The sequence below is a fragment of the Rhinolophus hipposideros genome (genome assembly GCF_964194185.1).
Source record: "Rhinolophus hipposideros genome assembly, chromosome: 14".
Classification (NCBI taxonomy): domain Eukaryota; kingdom Metazoa; phylum Chordata; class Mammalia; order Chiroptera; family Rhinolophidae; genus Rhinolophus; species Rhinolophus hipposideros.
The window spans coordinates 62,398,590-62,422,757 of NC_138060.1; the positions used below are offsets into that span (position 1 = coordinate 62,398,590).

The 24,168-nt window shown below is 40.3% G+C and overlaps 1 protein-coding gene across 4 annotated transcripts in view; it reads left to right on the forward strand.

Moving 5' to 3' along the window:
• Positions 1–1,132: 1,132 nt before the first annotated feature.
• Positions 1,133–24,168, forward strand: part of DOCK3 (dedicator of cytokinesis 3) — a 297,859-nt gene continuing 274,823 nt past the window's right edge. For 3 of the 4 annotated variants that reach the window (XM_081071636.1, XM_081071634.1, XM_081071635.1), the window contains exon 1: positions 1,277–1,457. In XM_081071636.1, the coding sequence (XP_080927762.1) occupies positions 1,421–1,457 (37 nt within the window). In that variant the 5' untranslated portion in view covers positions 1,277–1,420. Of the gene's footprint in view, positions 1,458–24,168 lie in introns of all 4 variants that reach the window. The other variant, XM_081071637.1, reaches the window with a different exon arrangement.

A 24,168-nucleotide genomic window follows, 5' to 3' on the forward strand; every position in this document is an offset into this window, starting at 1 on the left:
TGGACGAGAAAGATGACAATATCCTGGAGATGGCCTTTTGGGAGCTGACAGTCTTATGGAATGAGACACAAATGCACACAGCCGGAATCCCAGGCAACAGAGGGAAGGATCCAGTCTGCTGGCTGTAGGTTGGGGGAGGTTTCCTGGAGGGGAGGCTCTGAGCTGGGCTTTGAAGAGTGAGGGTGTCCAAGAGTGAGAGTGAGGGATGACCGCAGGGTTTTGACTTGGTAGTGCTGGTGACCGAAATAGGTGGATCAGTGGGGACGAGGGCTGGGAACAGCGTGTGGTCCTGATGTAGGCGGAAAGGAGAAGTCCTGCAGTTGCCCGTACTGTCCTGGTCTTTGATGAGTGGTTGACCTACGGGTCACCAGGTGATATTTGTGGGAATCAGAGTGAACAGACTGTTAGGGAGGAGAGAAAGGAGGGACGTTGTGGGACCGAACCAGAAACTGAGAACGCCGGGACCCAGGCGCAGCAGAGGCGGTGCCCAGGCCAGGACCCCCGAGCTCAAGGGGCAAGTGCTTCCTTACTGGGAAGGCTCCTGTCGTTGTTCAGGCCCCGAACGGTTACCACGCAGACCAACTCAGCGCAGCAAGGGCTAAAACGACGCCGGCGGCTTCCACCTGGCAGGTGTCCCACTGGCCCAAGAGTCACGGGCACGAATGTGCCCCACGTGGCTGTCCCGGCGACGCGCAGGACGGCTCCCGCACCTTTCCGGGGAAGGGGCCGTGACGACGCTATCGGTGACACGGGGATGGCCCTGACAACGGTTTCATTTCCTCCCTTCTGGGCTCTCCTCCTCTGGCCGGGGGCCCCGCGGCCATCTCGGCGTGCCTGGCAGGAGGCCGTGGACGTGGCAGCCGTGGGGCCCGACGGCGTCCCACGTGGCCCGGCTCGCCTCCTCCAGCGCCCGCCGTCGCCAAGGGCTCTGGGTCCGCGGAAGACTCAGTGCGGACCTCGGCCGGGCCAGCCAGTCGCTTCTCGCACATTTCCCTCCGCCGGCGCGCGGCGGCGGCGCGTGGGCTCGCGCGCGGGCTCGGGCGGCGCGAGCCCGGGCGGCGCGAGCCCCCGCGCGCCGGGGAGAGGCGCATGCGCGGCGCCCCGCGAGCCCGCCGAGCCGAGCGTCGGAGCTGTGAGGAGCCGAGCGGCCGTGCGGGCGCCGTGGCCACGAACAAGTGGCCAGCCCGCGCGCAGGCCGCCCGGGACCACTGGGCCGCCCGCGGAGCCTCGCGGTCCGGAGGTGGCGGCGGCGGCGGCGGCGGCGGCATCCCGGGCGGCCGGCGAGGGATGCGCCGCCCACTGCCCCGCGCCGCCTGACCGCCCCCGCCTCGGCTCGCGGTGCGCCACAGCCGGGCCCGCGGCCGTCCCCGTCGCGCTGCTGCCCGGCCGCTGCGCCTGCGGGGCCGCGCCCGGCCCGGCCATGTGGACCCCCACGGAGGAGGAGAAATACGGCGTAGGTAGGTGAGGCGCCGGCCAGGCCGCGGCGGGGCTTCGGGGGACGCGCCCCTGCGCTCGGCCGGGCCGGCCCCGCCTCGTTCCGCGCCCGCGCGCCCCCGCCCCTGCCCGCAGGCTGCGCGGCCTCGGCGGGGCGAGCGCGGAGTGGGGGCGGCGCGGGCGCGGGGCGCGGGGCGCGGGGCGCGGGGGTGGAATCGGGTCTGCGGGCGCGGGCCGGGCGGCAGGGGGCGCTGGCGGCGCGGCCTCCGCAGGGGCGGCGGGCGGGATGGGCGGCTGGGCGGGCGGGTGGGTGGGGGCCCGCGGGTTCGGGTGCGGGGCACCGGGCAGCTTTACCCGAGACACCACATTCTGGGAAGCTGTTTTCTCCGCTCCCAAACCTCAGTTTTCATGAGTTTCCGCACCTGCATCGATGAGGGCAGTGTTTATTATTGGACCTTCCAAAAAAAAAAAAAAAAAAAAAAAAGGATAGAACACGTTGACGTTTTCCCAGTTCAAAATTTTGCAGACATTTGACTTTAAATGTTTATCTGTTTTAATTTGCCTTGCCTTCAGGATTAGAAATAGTTACCTTACAATAGGAGGTGTTTTCGGACAAGGCTCAGTGTTAGGTGTAGTGTGTACTGTAGCCCAGGCTTTGTGAAAAACAAACTTGCTTTTTAGACGAGACCGTTACTCCTCTTAGAATACTCTTTTTAAAAATTTGTTACAAGTGGTAAACTCCAGAAGCTAAATAATGCTCATAACATTTAACTTCTCTAAAAAGAGGATGTAATAATTTAAGGGATTGAATGCTTTACTTTTAATGTTTTGTGGCAATTGCGTGATAGAGGAGTTCAGCCACATTGCATTATTGTTAAGTCACCTGTCATCTTGTTCAGTTAGAATTAAAATGTTGAGTGTACAGTTTTCCCCCCTAAGTTGTAGTGGAAAAGTATAGATGGGTAATCTGTCTAAAAACAGATTTTTTTGTTTCCCATTTTTACTGCAGCTAAATCAAGATTTAATTCACAGTTCAGTACAAAACCACTTTTTAAACTGGCAGTGGTAGCAGATGTTTAGGAATACGTACCATCAGACAAGTTATGTGACAATTGAATTTATTTAAATGTAAGGAGTTGCAGTGAAATCTGTGTTGATAGAAAATCTTGTTTTGAAAGGTAACTTTCTGAGATTTTTAATTAGCTGTGTTACACTGGCATAACAGCGTGCTGTGATGGGGGTTATAAAAGGAGCCCCAGGGCCAGAGCCGGATTTGGGAAGTGATGTGAAGAGCCAGGATTCACCCCTGGGGACATTTTACCCTTTCTCTTAGAGCGTTCCCTAAATACTTAATTGTTTCTATGAAACGAAGAGTTGATGGTCTGTCTTCTCTATGACTTGCTCTCAGAACTGCTTAACTAGAATAACAATTCATGTGAAAGTGGTCAACTGTCCAGTTGCCCGTAAGGGGTAATTTCTTTGCTTTTGGGAGAGGAGGAACCCTTGAGTCGTGAAGTTGGCAGAGTTCTGAGTCTTGGTTCCTTTACCGGTGTGGGCAAGTTACTTAACAGCATTTTCTTCATGTGTAAATTGGGGATAATATTTACCTACAGGATTGTGAAAATCAAATGAGAGCCTACCAAATGCTTAATAAGTGTTAATTTCTTCTTCCCCCTTAATACTTAGAGTAATAATAATGGTAGCTAGATGTTTTCTCAGATATGTTCTGAGAAGGAGGCAAGACAAGGTAATTGAGATAGGCATATGTGATTCTTAAAACAGTAGGATTTGGTGTGTGATTTACTCAGGAAGATATAATGAAATTGTTGCATTCCTAGGACTGTGGATTTAGCTTTAGCAAAATTATTTCCCGTGGAGGGGCACAGCATCGGGCACAGAACAGGACTTAAATGTGTGTTAAATGAGAGGAGGCAGTTATTCTGAAGGCATTAGCAGCTGTGATTTCGTGTACTTTAGCCTTTTATGCCAAACAAGGCAACTCGCTTTCTACTTCTCTCACAGCTTTCTTCTATGCCTTCCTCAATTAGGGTCTGAAAGTTCCTGCATAAATTGTTAAAAACTCAGGGTACTTTTTCTATAAGTATGTTAGAGCTATACTGTTAGACCTGTTCATAAAATCCAGTTTGATCTATAAAGTAGCTTAAATGTTTTACTAAAATGAGGAAAATAGTCGATTAAAATGACATGTTAGCTGCATTATTTGTTTAATTGCTAGTTTAAAAATCTAACCATTATCATTATTTCTATGAGAAAATGTTTTGAGTTTCATCTTTGATTTTTATGACCGACTTGGAGCACAGATGTCCATCTCTGCTTGCTAACCCCAAACCCTTACAGCAGTGAGGGAAACTTGTACCTACTTCCTACCAATTTGGAGGAATTGCTCAGATGTTGGTGAGGGAAGGAGTCCCTATTGCAACAGTGCAAAGGAGTTTTTCCACTGCACTGGTAAGGTTTGGCATTGGTAAGGTTTTTGAGATCCTATAGTAATATCTTACTGCCTTTCATTTATTTCTTTTTATAATTAAGGAATTCTGTACAGATTATAACATTTTCAAATTATTTGATTTATTAACTCAGGACAGGTGATATGTAAGCTTTCCTTTCAATTTAATATTCTGTGATTGACTTTAGAGGGAGGGGAGGAAACTGAGGATCAAAAGAGTTAGGCAGTATGCTGGATGTTTTCACTTATGTTACACCATGTAGATTCCCATAGCTGCCCTCATGTTATCTTCATTATACAGATGAAGAAGCTGGATCTTGGGCTGTTCGTCCTTTTTTGTCCTTCAACAACCGAATATTCCCCTTAAGTTTCTTCTTGGCAGTGGGCAGTATCTTGTGATATGCTTGACTCTCTTGCTGTCTTTTCCAGTGTTACCAAGGGCTGTTCTTTTTTGAATCCTTTAATCCATATTCTGATTCCTTATGTCTCTTTCCCTATTAGAGATTATCTGCTTTCCTTTCTGTTGACTTGAATGCTTGGAAAGCCCTGCATCCTTTTATTATTTATTTTACGTTTCCAAGAAGCTTCCTGTTCCAAAGTGCATTAGGTGAGAAAAATCCAACTATTTTTGTGAAACATCTGTCTTTTCCCTTATCGATTGCACTCAAACTACCAAATGATGGAAACCATAGACCAAGAAAATACTTTCCCCATCCTCTAACAGCAGCACCAAACAACAACAACAACAACAAATAAAATAAGGATTGTAATTAAACTCCTAAAATTGAAAAGCGGTGAAAGTTTGAGTACATATGTATTAGTTTGGCATCTTAGAAGTAGAAGCAGCCTCAGAAGGTCATCTTGTTTGTTCTATTGTTATGAGGTGAATTTTTAAATAATTCAGGGCATTTGTAGCTTATTCTTTCCTAATCCCCACTTAGTAGACCATGAAATCCCCACTTAGTAGACCATGAAAAATTTTCCTCGTTACCAACTAGAATTCCTCGTCTTTTAGTACTGTAATGTTACATTTTTTGAATTTAAAAAGTAATGCATATTTTCTGCCTTTTATCTGATTTCTTTTCGCTTTATTTTCCTCAGATAGGTGAAAAAAACAAAAGAACACTATTAAAAAAAAAAAGCCTTAAAAGAAATTTAACATATAAATCCTGTGGGGAGGGAATAGGTCCATGAAACCAGATCTGAAAGAGCTAGTGTTCACAGAATGTCACTAAATCTGTTGGTGAATGGGGTACAGCTCCGTGAAATAGGGTGAGGGCAGTGGGCTCTTTGGTTACTTGCTCCATGAGGCAATCCCAGCCTTTGAAGCCTCTGAAAGGGCCCCATACCTCTAAGAAGTAAAGACATCACTAAGGGTAGAGAAGATGTCATATACCCAGGACTTTTATTTTGTTCTGAAAAGTGAGGATATGCTCAATGTGTTATGATTTAGTTTTTATAGGGAACTTCCACATCATGATTGTGCTTGAGTGTTACATCATATAGTCACCTCTCCCTTTTTTAAACAGATGGAAAACTTCAGCTGAAAGAAGTTAAGTGACTGTGATCTAAGGTACTTGAGCAGTAATCCTGAGTTTGAGATTTGAACCTAGGACTTTGGGATTCTAAGCCACAGCTTCTTTCATTAGCCATGTTGCCTCTGCAAGGAATTTGTCAGTAGTGTGTGTCTCTGGCTCAATAGAAAAGGGATTCATTCTCTACAGACTTTTCAATAAGTTTGTTAGTTATATTTAAGGAATTTTATTTCTATATTAAACATTTTTATAAGACTACATAGTATTTAGTGTTCAACTTCTGAATGTAATGATTTGCATTGATAATGAGTATAGATCAGGGTATGACATGTTAGAAGGCAGGTTTTTATTTTATGTTTTTGGATTTTTTTTTTATTAGTTTCAGGTGTACAAAACAATGTAATAGACATTTATCATTTATATCCCTCGCACAGTGGTAACCCCCCTCCCCCCATCTACTACCCCTCTGACATTGCACACAGCCATTACGTTTCCACTGTCTGTGTTCCTAACGTTGAACTTCACTTCTTGTAACTATATATGTATATAAAATTGTAGTTCACATTCGTTATTGTTCAGCTTCAGCTTCAGGTGTACAGTGCAGTGATCAGGCATCTACATCATCTCTGAGGTGGTCTCCCTAACGAGACAAGTGTCCATCGGATACCCTACAAAATCTTTACAACATTATTGATTGCATTCCCAAAATTGACTTTCGTATCTCCGTGGCAATCTTGTGGTTACTGATTGCAGAAGGCAGGTTTTTAAACAGCCCTGAGGAATATGTTGGGTATTATTGCCCTCTCTTGAAGAGAGTGTTAATAGGAAAGGAGTTGAATTTAGCAAACATTTATTGACTGCCTTCCCAAACCAAGAGGTCTTTGTTTTGATCTGTCGTTCTGTAAAGCAAACAGGACATATCAATTGGAAATTATCAACATTTTTTTATAGAAAAGGCAATATGCAACAATATTCTATAGACTATTGAAATGTTGCAGTTCATTTTATCATGCAGTATTATAAAAGAATGTGCTTTAGAAGCACTAAGCTAAGTTGTAAACATGACACCATTTTATATCTAGCATTTTTAGACACATTCTGAAGCATGACAGTCTCAAAAAGGAATGGTTATTGAGGTTGAAAGTACTTTATATTCATACCATATTTTCACATTTGTGCTTAAAAATTAATTTTTTAAGTTTGTATTTTGAATCATTTTTTGAATTCTTTTGTCTTTATTCTTGATTATAAAGACACTTCATTTGATCTGAAATTATTCCCAAGGTGTAAGCATTATTGGATGTGCTATGTTACGGTTTTAGTCCAATGTTGTAAACCCGTTTATGATTATACTCTCAAGACTTTTGCATAACTCCTCTTGACTGATTTTTTTGTGGAAAAGCAAGAGTTTTTTTCACCTAAAGGCTTTGGGAACTTAAAAAAAAATTGTAAATACATTGCAAATTATTTTAGTCGTGGTCCAGGTACTTGCAGTTGATTTGCTGTATCACCATTAGGATATTCTAGCAAAGATAATGACTATGTTGGGAAATGTCATTCAGAAGCTTTCTGTTTTCCTGCTTATCTATGATGGAATACAATCCCACCCTCCTGTTTCCATCCGTTTCTCTCTTTCGCTTCTAAGTCATTCCTGAGCTCTTGCTGATTAACGAGGAGAATCAAAATTGATGGAATAGTGTATGATAAATTAACTTTATATTGTAGACTCACATCACACTTCAAACATATGTGCATTTGGTCCAGTCGTAGTGCCCTCACTACTTTTTGGGTGAGGCAGCTGTGATTAGAACATTCTTCCTTATTGGATAGAATAGACTTCCTGCGATTTCTTAGGATTTTGTGTTCTGTGCCTATATGTAAATAGTTTGCATCAGAGCCCTTCAGTAATATATAACATTTTAGAATTGTGGGGGACATTAGAGGTAATACGGTTTAAGGCTCCAGAAATAAGTAAGACTAGTTGAAATAGCTAATATTCATTAAATGTTTACCGTGTGTTCAGCACTTTCATGTTACGGCTCAGATTTGCTTTTTCAGCTTCTTCTGCAGACCTACTTGTACTTTACACTTTGGCCAAACTGAACTTTCCCTAAGTTCTTCGGTTTGGATTTAATTATACCAGTGCTGCTATGTGCCAGGACTATTTGCCACCTATTAGATACTTTCTGTTATTTGCTGTATTATATCTTTATATTATTCTGTTTATGTGGGGGGGGTGCTGTACCCCCGTGTTCATCTCTCTGATTCTTTCCTACCTGTTAAAGCTCTTTTCAGATACTGCTATCTTTGTAAATCTTTTTCTAGACCCTTGACCATACCCCTCTCTTTTTCTAACCAGATAGATTTTATACTTTTATATTCCATGATACTTTGTGCCTTACAGTGGTATATTTTTTTTATTCTCTTCCATTAGACCGTCTTTCCAGCTTTTGACCTACAATGAGAAATACATTCAAAATTGTTATCTCTTATGTGTGTACATGTATACATGCATATACATACAGAGGGTGCCAAAAAATGTATACATATTTTAAGAAAATAAAAACTGTATTAAAATTGTAATACAATGAATGATACTAGCATTCATTTGACTAATGTCATCTTTTGAGCGAACGAACGTCGTACGAGTACTACACATTGCTACCGTAATTCAATTCAACTTCGAAAAGTAATGCATAGATAACATCTCTTAAAATGGGTACGTTTCTTTGGCACCCTGGTATATACATATATGAAGAAGTTAAAAGTTTCATGATGTAATACTTACTGTACAGTGTACTCTGACATTTTCTGTTCATTTCTATTTCATTAAAAAATATTGGTGGCAACTTAATTGATTTTGTGACCCATGGTTTAAAAAAATACTGCTTTAGTTTATTTAAAACTCTTAAAACTAGGGATTGTGCCATATTTATTTTTGTATTATTGACAGATACAATTCAGTACCAGCATGTAGAAGATTTTATACACATATTTGTAGCATTGAGTTGGACGTTATTTTTGTTAATGTGGCGTAAAGCCTAATTTTTGGAGACTTTTGAGCTTGCTATTTCACACTAATTACTCCCATTGAATTTATAGCAACTAAACTCTGGGTTTTATTTCATATGAACTGAAGTCAAGCTAGACATCCTCCATCCTGAACTTGTACGATTGATAATAAACATAGATGTAAAATTTTAGTTTCATTAAAAAAATATTACATTTATTTCTGTTACATTTCGTTGAGGGGGTGTATATTTGGCTTGCCCTTGTTTGTCCTAAATTGGGGGCAGGGCTAGATGTATTTGGCCTAATCAGTATAACTGCTCAAGTCGTTCTGAAGCTTGAGTTTGTGATCCTATATAGTATTTTCTTTCAGCCTTTATCGACACAATTGATAAACCCGTTTTCTGTCTTTTCCAAGTCGCTAATAAAAATGTTGAACAGAATCAGAAAATATTTTATTGTCTAGAGGGAAGTGACCAGTTTATAAACAAGTAGATTTTGCTATGTCGTGTTTTGAATGCTAATTATCTGGATGACTTATTGAACATTTCATGATGGAGCCAGCAGGGCTACGTTTGTGAACTTGATAGTGATTGGGGTTAGGAGGGGCTCCTAACTGTTGGCCGGACTGTTGTCTGTAGCCAAGGAAGAACGATGCTGCTAAGAGGTCTGTGTGGCCTTACTTTTTTAAGTGTGGGGAATAACAGAAATTTTAGCATTGGAAAGATAAGTCCATTTTCATCTTCATGTACAGGAGGCGGGGTGGCACCAAACTTTCCTTGAGTTTTGTTTCTGATGTTCTCTCCACATTCCCTACACACTAAATATGCTGGACAACTCACCCTTTTCCAGACAGGCCTAGAATTTTCCTACCTTTGTCACTTTGCTCAGATTGTTATGACAGGAATGCAGTGACTGCTTTTCTCTGCCGGGAGAATGCCAGCTCAAAAAGCTCAAGTGTCATCTCTTTGATGCCTTTCCCAGCTCTGCCCTATATTAATAAGTGCAGCTTCTTGCGCCTGCAGCAGTTGGACCAACCTCTGGTACGGCACTTACCATTTTAGATCATGCTTAATTGCATTTTTTTGCCTCGGGATTGAGCTTCTTGAGGACAAGGAACTATCTTCATGTTTATAACCCTAGGACCTAGTATATAGTGAGTAATAAGTGATGTTTAATTAGGAGTCTAACCTAATGAGTTTTGTTTTGCTTTGTTAATCTTGATAGTATTTTAAAAGACAGGCTATAAATATAATACTTAGCTGTTAGAAATTTGTGACATCATGACTACACTTTATTTTTGTCTTGGTCTTTCTCTTTCTCGACCCTGTTAGGAAGGTTTACTGCTGAATTCTGATTTTGGGTGGGAACCTTATGAGTCCAGTGTGAATCCATCTCATGTGGAATTTCACAGTTACCACAATAATGACAGAAATCTTATTATAGCAGGTAGTTGGAATGCAGTCTGAATTTACCCCAAACAGTACCTCTTTCATTAACATCTTTGGGAAAGCTATGTTTTGGAAGAGTGACTTTCAGAGAATTCAAGGTTAAATCTTTAAAAACACCAAGAAAAGATTTTGTTGGATTTTTTTTCTAAAATATAATGTAGTCTATTCTTCCTTATATTGTGAATTAAATATGTTAAATACATTTGAACTTTTTCTGTGTAACATTTTACTTCTGATTGAATAAGATACACGTTTATTACAGACATGTTGGTAAATATAGAAATATACACCAAAAAAGAAAATAAGTGTGTATCTTATTTTTGTTACCCAGACATACGCCCTTCAATATATTAGTATATATTTCCGGTCTTTTTTTCTATGTACACATTTAAGTAGGCATTTAAAGTAAATTTAGGACCATACTGTATATATTATCTTAGAATTTTTTGTTTTAAATCTGTTACACTGTGAACATTTTCATATGTTTGGAATGTTCATTGTTTTAATGACTGCTGTTCCATAATATGGATGTACTATAATTTACCTAAACTCCTACTTCTGAGCAGTTGGTTGTTTGAAATTAATTATTGCCAGGACAGTGAGGGTGCTTGTTTTTCTGCTCCCTTGTCAGCATAGGGCATTATTTCCTCCACTTACTTGCATTTTCAAAAATTTCAAAATTGATACATGTTGAGAGGAATAAACCCCCAACCATTACAAAAATAAAGTGTCCCCTACTACCAGTTCAACTTCTTGGGCATCAGTTGTTTAACTGAACTTTCTGATGATTTGATATTGTTAAAACAAACAATTGATTATGACATTGATACATGTTTGCTTCCTCTGAAATCTATAGGAAAATCACTAATTCCAATTAGTGGTTCTTTTGTTTGTTCATTTTCTCATCTTGCTGTGATGTTCTCTGGGGGTATGTGGGGGTATGGGGGTATGTGGGACTTTGATTCATTGTCAGTGACTTGAAATTACACACACACACACACACACACACACAGAGGGTGCCAAGGAAAGTATATATATTTTAAGAAAGAAAAAACTGTGTTAAAATTACACTGATGGTAATCACTTTGAGCACCTCTTATAATTGCACAAGTCAAACGTGACTTGTATTCATCTTTTGTTATCAGTATGTATTGAGTATTACAATTTGAATACAGTTTTTTCTTTCTTAAAATGTGTATACTTGTGCATTTTTTTGTACTCTCTGTGTATACATATACCGAGGGTGCCAAAAAAATGTGCAAAAAAAGTATGCATTTAAAAAAAAAATTATTTAAGTGTGTTTTTCCAGAACCCATCAGTTCCAAGTCAAGTAGTTCTTTCAATCTAGTTGTGGAGGGCACAGCTCACAGTTGCCCATGCGGGGATCCCACGGCAACCTTGGTGTTATGAGCACTGTGTTCCAACAAACTGAGCTAACTGGCCACCACTGTATGCACATTTTAAGGAAAGAAAAAACTGTGTTAAAATTGTAATATATACTGATGACAAAAGATGAGTACAAGTCATGTGTGTACTTTTTTCTGGCACCCCTGGCGCGCGCGCACACACACACACACACACACACACACTTCAAGTATTCTTTCTATCTCTGCCCTTTTCTTTTTTCTGTAGCTACTTGGGATATTATCCTTTTTCCCATTTGCTAGCCTCTCACTTCTGTTTTCTTCTCTCTCCAGCCATATATTTGTAAGCTAGATCTGAATTGAACTTGTTCAAGGAAAATTGGGTAATCAGCTGTGTGAGAAATTGAAAGTGGCTCCTTTCCTGTCCTTTGAAGTGAGATTCAGTGCTTTTATGATAGACTCAGTCCTGTTAAAAGAACTTCCTGACTCATGGTCAAGGTTGGGCTCTGTTCTTTGGAACAGAGGCAGTGCTGTGTGAGTGACAGCCTGATGCAGAGTTGTTCTGTGCAGAGGGCAGTGTTCCTTCTGGGTGGGTCCTTGTAGACATCTGATACTGCTGCAGACGTCTTGTCATTAGGAAAGCCAGGAAGGAGGGGGTTTTGTTTTACTTTTTGATATGGGAAAGGGAAGAAACAAGTAGGAATGCTTGGAGCACTATGGATAGAGGGAAGGAAACTTCTGAAAAAAATCTTTTGATATATTTAAACATACTGGGGTGAGAGCTCCCACGTGGCAGAGTAGATAAATGCTATACTTGCCTCATCCTGTGAAAACATCAAAATTACAACTAAATTATAGAACAGTCAACCTGGAGAACCATCTGAAGTCTAGGTAAACAGAAGTTTTATAACTAAGGATATAAAGAAGAAGCCACATGGAGACTGGTAGGAGGGGTGGAGACACGAAACGGGCTGGCCCTAGACTTTTGTGTGGTGGTTCAAAATTGGGGGGATATCTTGACTATAGAGGTTCCCCTTAGGAGTGGGGAACCCCAACCCCACACCAAGCTCCCCAGCCCTGAGTACTGGTGCTGGGAAGGGGAGCCCCCATAATATCTGTCTGTGGAAAAAACAGTGGGGATTCTGACTATCCAAGTGGGACGGAAGGCTGTAGAAAACCAAGAGGTCCTCTTAAAGGGTCCGTGTACAGACTCATTCTCTTGCAGGCATTCACCCTGGGCTCCAGCAGAAGGACAGTGTGACTCGGGGTGTTGGAGACATATGAGGAGAGACTGAGTTGTGTGGCTTCTGGGAGAGGACTGCAGGGACAGTTGCCGTTTTCTCTGTGTGGGGTCTTTCTCCTGTGCAGCCAGCAGGCCGGTGCCATCTTTCCTGTGTGGTATCCTGCTCCAATGCCCATAGCCAAATCTGAATCGGTCTGGTGAGCTCTGCTTGCTCCACCTTGGTGACTCACTGATGCCCCAACATACACAATTCCGTACCATACGAGGCTTTATCAGAGGCTGAACCTTAAGGGCACTGGTAGCTGGCAAGATGCCTCAGAGTGACCTGGCCTTTTGCAGAGCTACCCTAAGTCTGATACTGGTGGCAGCAGTCCTCGGTTTGCAGCGTGGCCTCTTCCACATGCCTCCAGGTTCAGCACAGGCAGCAACCAACTGTGGATTACTTTGTAGCTCCTACCAGGTAGTTCCTGGCCAGTCATAGGCAGTGGCTGACCTGGGCCTGCATCTAGCCCCTCCCAAGATGCCCCAGAATCAATATACTTGGAGGCTGGTTTCAGACCATAACAGAGCAGCACCTAATTAGCCCCACAAATGGCACACCCAAAGGGCGGTCTGAAGAGAGCCCACTGGAGTAAATCTCGCTCCATGGGGTGAGCCCCTCACATAGCAGCCTGTAAGCTGTGGTTGTGGCCAAACCCCACAGCCAGTCAGCCTGAGAGGATCAATCCCACCCACTGATGTGCTGATAGCAGTCAAGGCTCAACCATAACAGGAGGGCACAAACAACCCACACAAGAGATGTTCCTGGAGCACCCAGTGCAGGTGACTCTGGAGACTGTGCCACTGGGCCCCACAGGACACCTGCTACATAAGGCCATCTAGTAAGAATGGGAGAGATAGCAGGTCTGCCTAATACATAGAAACAAACGCAGAGAGGCAGCCAAAATGAGAAAACAAAGAAATACATCCCAAATGAAAGAACAGGAGAAAACTCAGAAAAAGAACTAAATGAAATGGAAGCAAGCAACCTACCAGAGACAGAATTTAAAACACTGGTTATGAGGATGCTCAAGGAACTTAGTGAGAACTTCCACAAAGAGATAGCAAGTATGAAAAGCACGTAGAAACTGTAAAAATAATCAGAAGTGAAGAATACAATAACTGAAATGAAGAATGAAGAACGACTCAACAACAGACTAGATGACACAGAGGTCAAATCAGTGATTTGGAGACAAGGTAGCAGAAAACACCCAATCAGAAGAGCAAAAACAAAAACGGAAAAAAAAATGAGGATAGTTTAAGAGACTCTGGGACAGCATCAAGTGTAGCAACACTTGCATCATAGTTACTTTAAAGGGAGCTCCCATAAGACTGTCAGCTGATTTCTCAACAGAAACTTTGCAGGCCAGAAGGGATTGGCACGAAATAGTCAAAGGGATGAAGGAAGTCCTCTTTCGTGAGTGTCTTTATTTCATCATGACAATGCTCCGAGTCACTCATCACTTCTGGTACGGCAATTCCTGTCAAATAAAAACATTACGGTGTGTCCTCGTTCACCTTATTCACCGGATCTGGCACCGTGTGACTTCTGGCTCTTCCCCAAAGTCAAAATGACCATGAAAGGTAAACGTTTTGCATCAATTTAGGGCATTGAGGCAGCCACGATAGTGCAACTAAAGACACTCACAAAAGAGGACTTCCAGAACTGCTTCAGAAAGTGCCAAGACGGATGGGATAAGTGCATTCAAAGCAAGGGAGAGTATTTTGAGGGGGATTAATGGCAATGTGTCTTTTACTGTAATGCATTAAAAAAAATTTAAACATTTACCATATTTCTTTTTACAGGATTTTATTGGGGAACAGTATGTACTTCCAGACCTTTTTTCTGTTTTCCAAGTCAAGTTGTTGTCCTTTCAGTCTTAGTTGTGGAGGGCGCAGCTCAGCTCCAGGTCCAGGTCCAGTTGCCGTTGCTAGTTGCAGGGGGCACAGCCCACCATCCCTTGCGGGAGTTGAACCGGCAACCTTGTGGTTGAGAGGACGCACTCCAATCAACTGAGCCATCCGGGAGCTCAGCAGCAGCTCAGCTCAAGGTGCCCGTGTTCAATCTTAGTTGCAGGGGGCGGAGCCCACCATCCCTTGCGGGACTCAAGGAATTGAACCGGCAACCTTGTGGTTGAGAGCCCACTGGCCCATGTGGGAATTGAACTGGCAGCCTTCGGAGTTAGGAGCATGGAGCTCTAACCGCCTGAGCCACGGGACCGGCCCCATTTTTCTCTTTCTTTAAATGCTTATTTGCATCCATTAATCTAAACACTTTTTTTGCAAAGGGGCAATTTTGGATTCATGGTAACATTTAGAAGCCTTGAAATACCAATCAAAATATGTAGTCCATTCAATTTTGTGAATTTCAAAGCTATGGTTGTCCAATTTGGTTTTAAGAAAAATAAGTTTTGGGGATTTCAGAAGTTCTCCATAATGGCCACTGGTATTCTAAACTACTTTTAGTCAAACCAGTCCATTTTGTTAGAAATGTGCGTGAGGAGACATCACAGTTTTTAAACATAAAATTGGCCAGGGTCCCAGTAGGAGGGGTGCTCTGAAAGTTTTTAGATAACTGGGATGCCATTTTTCAGAGGCTTTTCTCTAGAGCAGAGACCCAAACAGCCTGTATGCCAAATACCAGCCAGTCCCACTAAGAACAGTCATATCCTGAAGGAGTCGGCTGAAGCTGAGCAGCACAATTCTAGCAGAACAGCCAGCTCCCAATTAAGTCAGGTTGAAGGCTGAAGCACAGTTTGAGTGGCAGAGTCTGGTCTAGAACCAGACTGAAGGCCAGAACAGTTTCAGTAGAAACAGTCTGGTTGCAAAGGGATTCAGGCTGAAGGCTAGCATAGTCTCAAGAAGCTGCCTGATCCCAAAGGAGTTGGGCCCAGTTGCCAAAAATGAGTACTTGGAAATAAATGAGGCTTGTGACGGACAGAGGTGAAGCCTTAAACAGATCCCAATAGAGCCTGGACAGCTTCAAAATACAAAGATAGCAGAAGCTCAATCAGGAGAAAACATCCTCAAACTCCAGGGTCAGTGAGAAAACAGTTCAGTGGGCTTTGTGGGCACCTCACCTGCTTGCTTTCCAGCCTCTGAGTTATCGGGGGTCTTCTCTGGATCCTTGTGTGGGTCATCAAACACATTGACCTTAAATAAAAAGTCAGCTATTTCTTCAGCAAAATGGGTTTATTTGGGAATAGCAAGGAATTGCAACCCAGAATATGTGCAACCGTGCTGTCCATGCGCAAGTCCACTAAAATAAAAGAGGACGCTCTGTTTTAGAGGGGAAAAGGAAATTGTGCTTCTTGATTGATACAGGGCATGAGAAGTCCCTATTCTGACCTCCCTATTTTAAATGAAGTGTCTGTTTATTTATTTAGTTTTTACAATTTCTTTCAACAGTATCTGGTAATTTTCAGTGCACAAACCTTGCATCTTTTTGGTTAAATTTATATCTAAGTATTTTATTTTTATGATGCTATTGTAAGTAGAATGGTTCTCTTAATGTTCTCATATTCATTGTTAGTGTATAGAAAATACAACTGATTTTTGTATGTTAATTTTATATTCTGTGGGTGCTGAGTTCCTCTCAGCGCTAATGGTTTTTTTTTGGGGAAAGCTATGAATTCTTTAAAGTTTTTTACACATCAGATTATGTCATTTGTAAAGAGAGAGAATTTTACTTTGGCCTTTCCAATGTGGATGCCTTTTGTTTCTTTTTCTTGCCTTATTGCTCTGGCTAAAACTTCTAGCGCTATGTTGAGTAGGTGAACGTAGGCGTCATTATCTTGTTCCTGATCTTCTGGGAGAAGTTTTCAGGTTTCACCAGTGAGTATGATGCCAGCTGTGGATTTTTTCATATTCACTTTTTTTTTCTTTCTTTCGTAGCAAGATTAATTTCTATTGCACTTAGCCCAAGCTACTACTTGTACATAGCCCTGCTGTGTGTGTTATTTGTATTTGTAAAAGTATGTATCATATGGATCTGGATATGTTACCTCTTCCTTCCTCATGGTGTTCATGCCCCAGTTTGCTGGCAGTTCTGTATTCTTCCCCAGTCTTCATTCATCTTTCTTACTACGTTAGTTAATACTCAAAGTCAAGGTACTAAAAACTCATTTATATAACGAGTAATTTAAAATTACACAAGTTAACCTTTTGTTGTAAAAGTAGTAAGTAGAAATAAATAAAAAGAAAAAATTTTGCTTAGCCTAGGTCTTACCACCCAGAGATATTTATTATATGGTTCTTTCCAGAATCCCCTCATCAAATTAAAATGATTCGAAAGTTGAACATCCAGATAAGTTATTTTAAGTCAGTCTAATAATCTTCTCGAGTCAACACATTAGAGTGGTTCTTACAGATGTTTTACTTGGATATTCTCTAATTGTTTACTTCATAGAGACTGTGTAGTTAAAATATTAATAAATTCTAGTGTTGGGCGAAAGAAATACATGCAGTTGTAGTGGTTGGAAATTGTTGGAACCATTTCAGACATGAAGGTATAATTTGATAGAAATTGTTGAAGAACAGTTTGGCCCTGAAAATACAGAATTTGAAATTGTTTTTAGTTATGATTAGGAGGTGGAGGATAAAGGTGGGACTGATATTACATGCTACAAAAATTGGCAAGATGGTATCCACTATAGCTGTTACATTAATCACAGAGGAAAAGGAAAGTTAAACTTTGTTTCTTGACAAGAATGGAAGAGGAAGAAGTTCTTTTTGAGATAGTTAAAAACATAGGTAGTAACATGAAGTTAAGAAATATAAATTTTGATAACTTACTGAATTTTATTAATTCAGTAGACATTTATTGGAGATCTGGTATGTGCTAGGCTCTGGGGAACAATGAAAGAAGAAGGTACAGGTCTACTTACTTCCATGACCCGTGATCTAGAGGATTGTGAAAATTAGATTTGGGAAGTTTTATTTTATGATTGTAGTAGTTGAAACAGTGCCAGTAGACAAGAATTTTTGGCTAAAAATTGTACATGGAATTTTAGACCTAGAAGGTACCATAATGATGCTCAACTTTCTTGTTTTTCAGGTGGGATTACCAAGGTCAGAGATGAGTGATGCTTTGGTCAAGGTCACTCAGTAGTTTGGCTATTTGGGTCTTGAATTCCGATCCTGATTCCCTGTATAAGGCTTTTTCCTATATCATTGAATTTTGCATAGAGTTACCAGAAGATAGGAATCAGTTTAGAAATATTTATCAGATGTCTACCATGTGGAGGTTCAGTGGAGGAAACAAACTTATTCCTATTCTTCAGGAGCTTATGCAAAGAATTCTTTCAATTAATCGAAATCCATCCTAAACTGACGCAGAAGGGAGAATTTATTGCTTTGTGTAACAAGAAAAGGCATGAGTGAGTCTGGCCTCAGACCCATTAAACTGGAATAAGGGCCTCAAGACATCAGGACCTCTTGGTGTCTGTCTTACATTTTGGTGTATGTATATGGATTGGACTGTTGTTTTTTTTTGTGCAGCCATTAACTTCTTCAGTTTACTCCTTTCACTGTTGGGGAATAGCTTCTGACAGCTTTGGGATTGCCTCTTTACAGCGCTTGATGGAATAGGAAATAGCTATTTCCTGTTGGGAAGACTTCAGGGAATGAATAGTATGGCCTGGTCTACTTCACATGCCCACCTGTGGTGGAGGGTGGTGTCTGACTGATAGCCCCACTGAATCACGTCGTGTGGGAGCGTCTCTGTAAAGGTGAGCATTAGGAGTGCTGGGAACACAGAATAGTAAGGAGATAGACTACCGGACGCACCTGGACACCTTGCACACAAAGCTGTAGCAAGTGTGGTAGAAGTAGAATGTGCCACAGGAGTCAGGGCCTGGGGACGCCAGGGAAGATTCCTAAAGGTGAAAGAACTGAGTCTTGATGTGTGAGGAGGATTTTTGTGAGTGACGTGGAAGCATGAGAGGAGATCCAGGTAGTAGAAAACAGTGCAGTATGAATTGGAGACTTGTGCAGGGTGTTTTCGGAGAACTGTCACCGACTCCTGTGACATTTGAGAGAAAATTAGGAAGATAGGTTTGGCTGAGAGTGTGAAGTGCTTGAATATCAGAGTAAGGAATTTGGCCCTTATTCTGTGGACCATGGGGAACCATTGAAACATTTTGATCCAGGGACAAAGGTATTGTAGGAAGCTTAAGTGGAGGAGCGTAAGAGTGATTATCAGTTTGGAAAAAGTCGATTAAAGAATAATGAAATTTATTTCCAGAGGAACTAGGCAATACTGTTCTTAACATGAAAAATGTATAATGATAGTGAACAAAATTACTTAACTACCTTCTGTTTGCCTCTTCAGTAAATTAATACACTTTTCTCACACGAGATCAGAATTTATGTATAATTTCAGTAAGAAAATACTGTGTTATAGTGGGCATTATTGCTTTATAAATGACCTTATTAACTTTGATACATGTGAGACGGTATTTTTCTCTGTGGTATTTTGAGATTGTGGGTTGGAAATAGATTATTGATTGAGGAAATGACAATTACATTTTATTAGTTCATAAGTTAAATGGAATGAATATCTTGGGCTGCATTTTCTTTTAAACTCTATTTCAATTAGTTAAATGATAGAAACCAGTCCTGAACCTAAACTTTAGTGCTATGTGTTAATGTTCTTTTTCCTTCTAGTCTTCTGATTTTTTTGTTACTAAGAATTCTCAAAACTGCCCTTGTTACTGGGAGTTTTGACACCTGTACCCTGAAACAGTGCTAGAACTGCAGTGTGCTCTGCTTGTGCTCCTGGGTCTCAGACTCTTAGAGAGAAAGCTCCTTCAGCTTTTCTGTCTGCATCTCTTCGTAATAATTCACTGTTTCTGTGGCCAGGATGGGACATAGACTCCTTGCTGTCCTCTTCCATCTATTTTCCATGTCTCTACCCTTAGCTTCCCTTTTTCCCATTCTACAAACCATCTCCTTGAAATCTTTGTTCTTCTCTGACTCACCAGACATTATGTGCTCCCCTCACCACCTCATGACTGAAACCCTTTTGGGACTTAGTTGGAATACCTGGTTTATCTTTATATTAAGGCATATTCACCTCTTTTAAAGTTTTTCTTTCCTTGTAGAGTGTGTAAAACACATTTAAAAAGATAGTCTCTAACTTGAAGTGTTGTTATCTAGAAATGCAGAAAGATAACCCCAAAAGATAAACCAATAGCTCTCTAATTTATACACAGCTCGTTTCTATGTTAAAATGGAGACTCAGAATTCTGTTCTGAGGATGAATGTTTGTTAAAAGATTTAGAAGTGGTGCTATCTTTCATTTCACATAGAGGAGAGTTAACTTTAGTATTGAATCCTATGGTATTTTTGTGTTTCTATACTAGAGTTATACTGAAAAAAATACAACTTTAGAGACACCGTGGCATGCTTGTGTTTGTAGGTGCAGTATGCTCATACATGGGATAGGCAAATACAGTGTACTTAATTTTTAAAAATCCTATGGCTTTTAAAAAATTATGAAATCAATACTTGTGAAAGCCTCCTCTTAACTTATCCCTCCTAAGTGTATCCCCATTTCTCCCGTCACCCAGCTCAGGTAACTGCTCTTAATGGTTTGATATTTCAGACTCTTTCTATATGTATATAAAAATGTATATGTGTACACACTTTAAAAAAGTAAATGGTGTCTCTATCTCTGAGTCTGTTTGTTTTGTTTGCTCGTTTATTCTGTTTTTTAGATTCCACATATAAGTGAGATCATATGGTATTTGTCTTTCTCAGTCTGACTTATTTCACGTAGCATAATATTCTTAAGGTTCATTCATGTTGTTGCAACTAATAAACAAACAAAACAAAACAGAAACAACTTCCCAACTGAAAAAAAAAGTAAATAGTGGAATAAAAATTTCAAACACTTACATAGTACTTACTTTGTACCAGGTACTATTTTAAGTTCTTTACATATGTTAACTCTTTAATCCTCATTGTAATCCTTTGAAGTATGTATTTTTATTATAACCACTTTTTTCGATTTTAAACTTCTTATTAAAATATAACATGCTAAAAAGTACACAGATCGTAAGTGTACAGCTCACTTAAATATTACCAAGTGAACATACTATATAACTTCCACCATTTTAACCCTCACAGCCCATTTTATACCCCCTCCCAATACTTCTATATCCCTTTCTTCTTAGAAGTGGCCATTGTCTTGGCTCCTTATACCACAGATTACAGTGGTCTATTTTTGGAGTGGATTATACAATATGAGTGTTTTATGCCTGGGTTCTTTGGCTCATTGTGTTCCCAATGGGCATATTGTTGAACCTAGTTGGATTTTTTCATTTCCTTTAAAAAATTATTTATTTATTTACTGGGATGACATTGGTTAGTAACGTTAGATAGGTTTCAAGTGTACACTTATGTATCATCTATATGTTGCATTGTGTGTTCACCACCCAGAGTCAGTTCTCCTCCCAGCGCCATATATCTGACCCCCTTTACCCTCTTTTACCACCCTCCCCCTTTACCCTCTGGTAACCACTAAACTTGTCTGTGTCTGTCAGTTTTTCTTTCTTTGTCTTGTTCCTTTGTTGCTTTCAGTTTTATATCCCACATATGAGTGAAGTTATATGGTTCTCGGCTTTTTCTGTCTGACTTACTTCGCTTAGCATACTAATCTCAAGATCCATCCATGTTGTCGCAAATTCATGCCTTTTTAAAAATATTAAATCACCACATCTAACCAAGCTTTTTCACATGAAATGCTTTTAAGACTTTTTGTATTTGTTCAGTTGATCTTTTGGAGCCTAAATTAGGGACTTTCATCTTTATTCTATTAAACTTCATTCTGTTGATTTTTAGCCCCTAATACTAATACTTAAAATTTGTCTATTTGGATTTCTTTTAATTCATATATTTGAATAGCTAATAGATGGCTTAAAAAACGTTAAGATAATAACAGCTGAACACTATTAATATTTTTCTTGCCCACTCAGCCTTTTACTCTTTTCACAGTTGTTCCTTATGTATTCACCCAGTTTCTATATGCATATGTGGTACAAGCAATTATTAATGCATATTCTTTTGTATATGCATTTTACCTTCAGTGGTCATTTAAAGGTGTGTGTTTTTCTTTGTAGATGTTGCATATTTCCTAAGTTTATTTCTAGATATGTACTTTTTGGTTGCTGTTGTAAATGAAATCTTTTTAAATTGTGTATATTTCTATTGATTCCATATATTGATTTATATATACAGTTGACTCTTGAACAACACAGAGGTTAGGGGTGCTGACCCCTGCGCAGTTGAAAATCCAAGTATAACTTTTGACTCCCCCCATATTTAACTACAGCCATACCTTGGTATCCGTGGCAGATTGCTTCCACGCCCCTCCCCCTTTCACAGATGCTCGTCCTTTATGTGATACGACATAGTATTTGCACATCACCTATATTTGCACGTGGGCTACAGCAGGATATGCCTACACGTCACTTCATTCGCATGGATTCAGCGTAGTGCTCAGCATGTGGCATGTTCAGTTTGCTTTTTGGACCTTTCTGGGATTATTTTCTTCAAACATTTTTGATCTGCGGTTAGTTAAATCCACAGATGCAAAACCTGTGGATACAGAGGGCCAATTGTAAATGTAATATTTAACATGTCAATTTATATATAAAATTTTAAAGACTTTTTACCTTATATTTTTATCATGGTAGATGATGAAATATTTTACCAATTTCCTGTGAGAAAACAAACCAGCTTTTCCTGTTTGTTTAGTTTCATTCCACTCTTCTGTGCATACTACAACGTGTTTGAAAACATTTCCCACAGTAACACTATTTAAAAAAAATTCTAATTCTTAAAATGTAAACACAAAAGAATATATGTAATGTATGTGTAGATAATGAGGCATGGTAGCGAAGCAAATGTCCATGAATCCCCATTGAAAACCAGGGTATGGCAGTCCAGAGCTTCTGTTTTCAGTAGTGACAGTAAGACCCTTCCAGATGATTAACCTGAAAAACGAAACAAAAACCTATAATATTGTGACATCATGAAAAACCAGCTACCTAAAGTGACTGGAGAGTGAACAGAAGCCTACAGACCCTGGGGTGGATGCACACTCTGAGTTGAGAACTGTACGAAGTATGTTTCATTCTCATGGCTTTAGTACTGTGGTATGGGGAATGGTGGAATAATCACTGTCTTACTGGCTGGGGAAACCAGAGAATGATCATCATGGCCACTCAGTAGAATGTGGAGATTGTGAAAGGGAAAGATCCAGAGAGAAGATCCTGAAGTTCCTTCCCTGTCCAGAATTGTTACTGATCCCTGAACCGGCATGCACAGAACAGACTGATTGCAGCTCAGCTAACAAACATCTGAACTGAGACTGGAGCTGCAGTTCAAGAAGCGAGTTTACAGTGTATGCCATCCATGGACTTCCTGCTGAAACAAAAGAAACAACACTTAAGTAACAAAAATCTATATATTGCATTGTGTGTTCACCACCCAGAGTTAACACAGTGCAACATAGATGATATAATATAGAAGTGTATACTTGAAACCTGTATAATTTTACTAACCAGTGTCACCCCAATAAATTTAATAAATAAGTAAATTTTTGAAAATAACAATCTCTAATCTTCACAAGTTAAAATTTGTAATAGCCAGGATAGAATCCCACAATTATTGGACATAGGAAGAAACGAGGGAGAAAAAAATCAACCAAATGTGGCCTTAGATGAGTCAGATGTTGGAACCAGCTAAATAAAGATTTTAAAGTGAAATTAAAACTATCTTCACTGAAGTAGAACAAAGTATGCTTAAATGAGTAAAAAGATATTTCAGCACAGTAAGTAAAATAAAATCAAATAGAATTTTTGTAAGTGAAAAATACAGTATTAGAAACATAAAATTCACATGCTGGATGTAACAGTCTTTTTCTTAAGGCGTAATTAACTTGAAATGTGTCAGAGACTTAAAAGCTAAAATTATTAAATTTCTAGAAGAAAATAAAGAATATCTATTTGACAATGGTTTAGACAAAGACTTCCTAAATAGGACACAAAAGGCACAAACTATAAAAGGAAAAATAAAATTGATGTATATATTTAATCAATATTAAAAACTTTTGCTTTTTGAAAAACAGTAAAGAAAACTAAAAGGCAACCACAGTCCTGGAGAAAATATTTGTAAAACATTTATATGGCAAATGACTTATAATCTCAAAACTCAGTAATAACCCAATAAAAGAATAGGCAAAAGATTTGAACAGATCCTTCACAAAAGAAGACATACCAGTGGTCCGTGAGCTGAGCCATTGGTATCTAATCTGTCTACGTCTGCATCCCACAGTGGTCATTTTGGGACTTGGGTGAATAAACAAAGTGTGGAATGTCCATAGATTGGAGTACTATCTAACAATGAAAAGAAATGAGCTGTTGATACATGCGACTACTTGAATGTGTTTCAAAGAGGTTATGCTGAGTGAATACTCAGTCCTAAAAGTTAGACACGTATGATTCCATTTTGATGACATTCCCCAAAAGGCAGAACTGTAGTGATGGAAAAACAGATCAGCGATTGCCATGGGTAGAGTTGGGAGAAAGTGTGACTCTAACGACATAGCATGAGGGAGTTT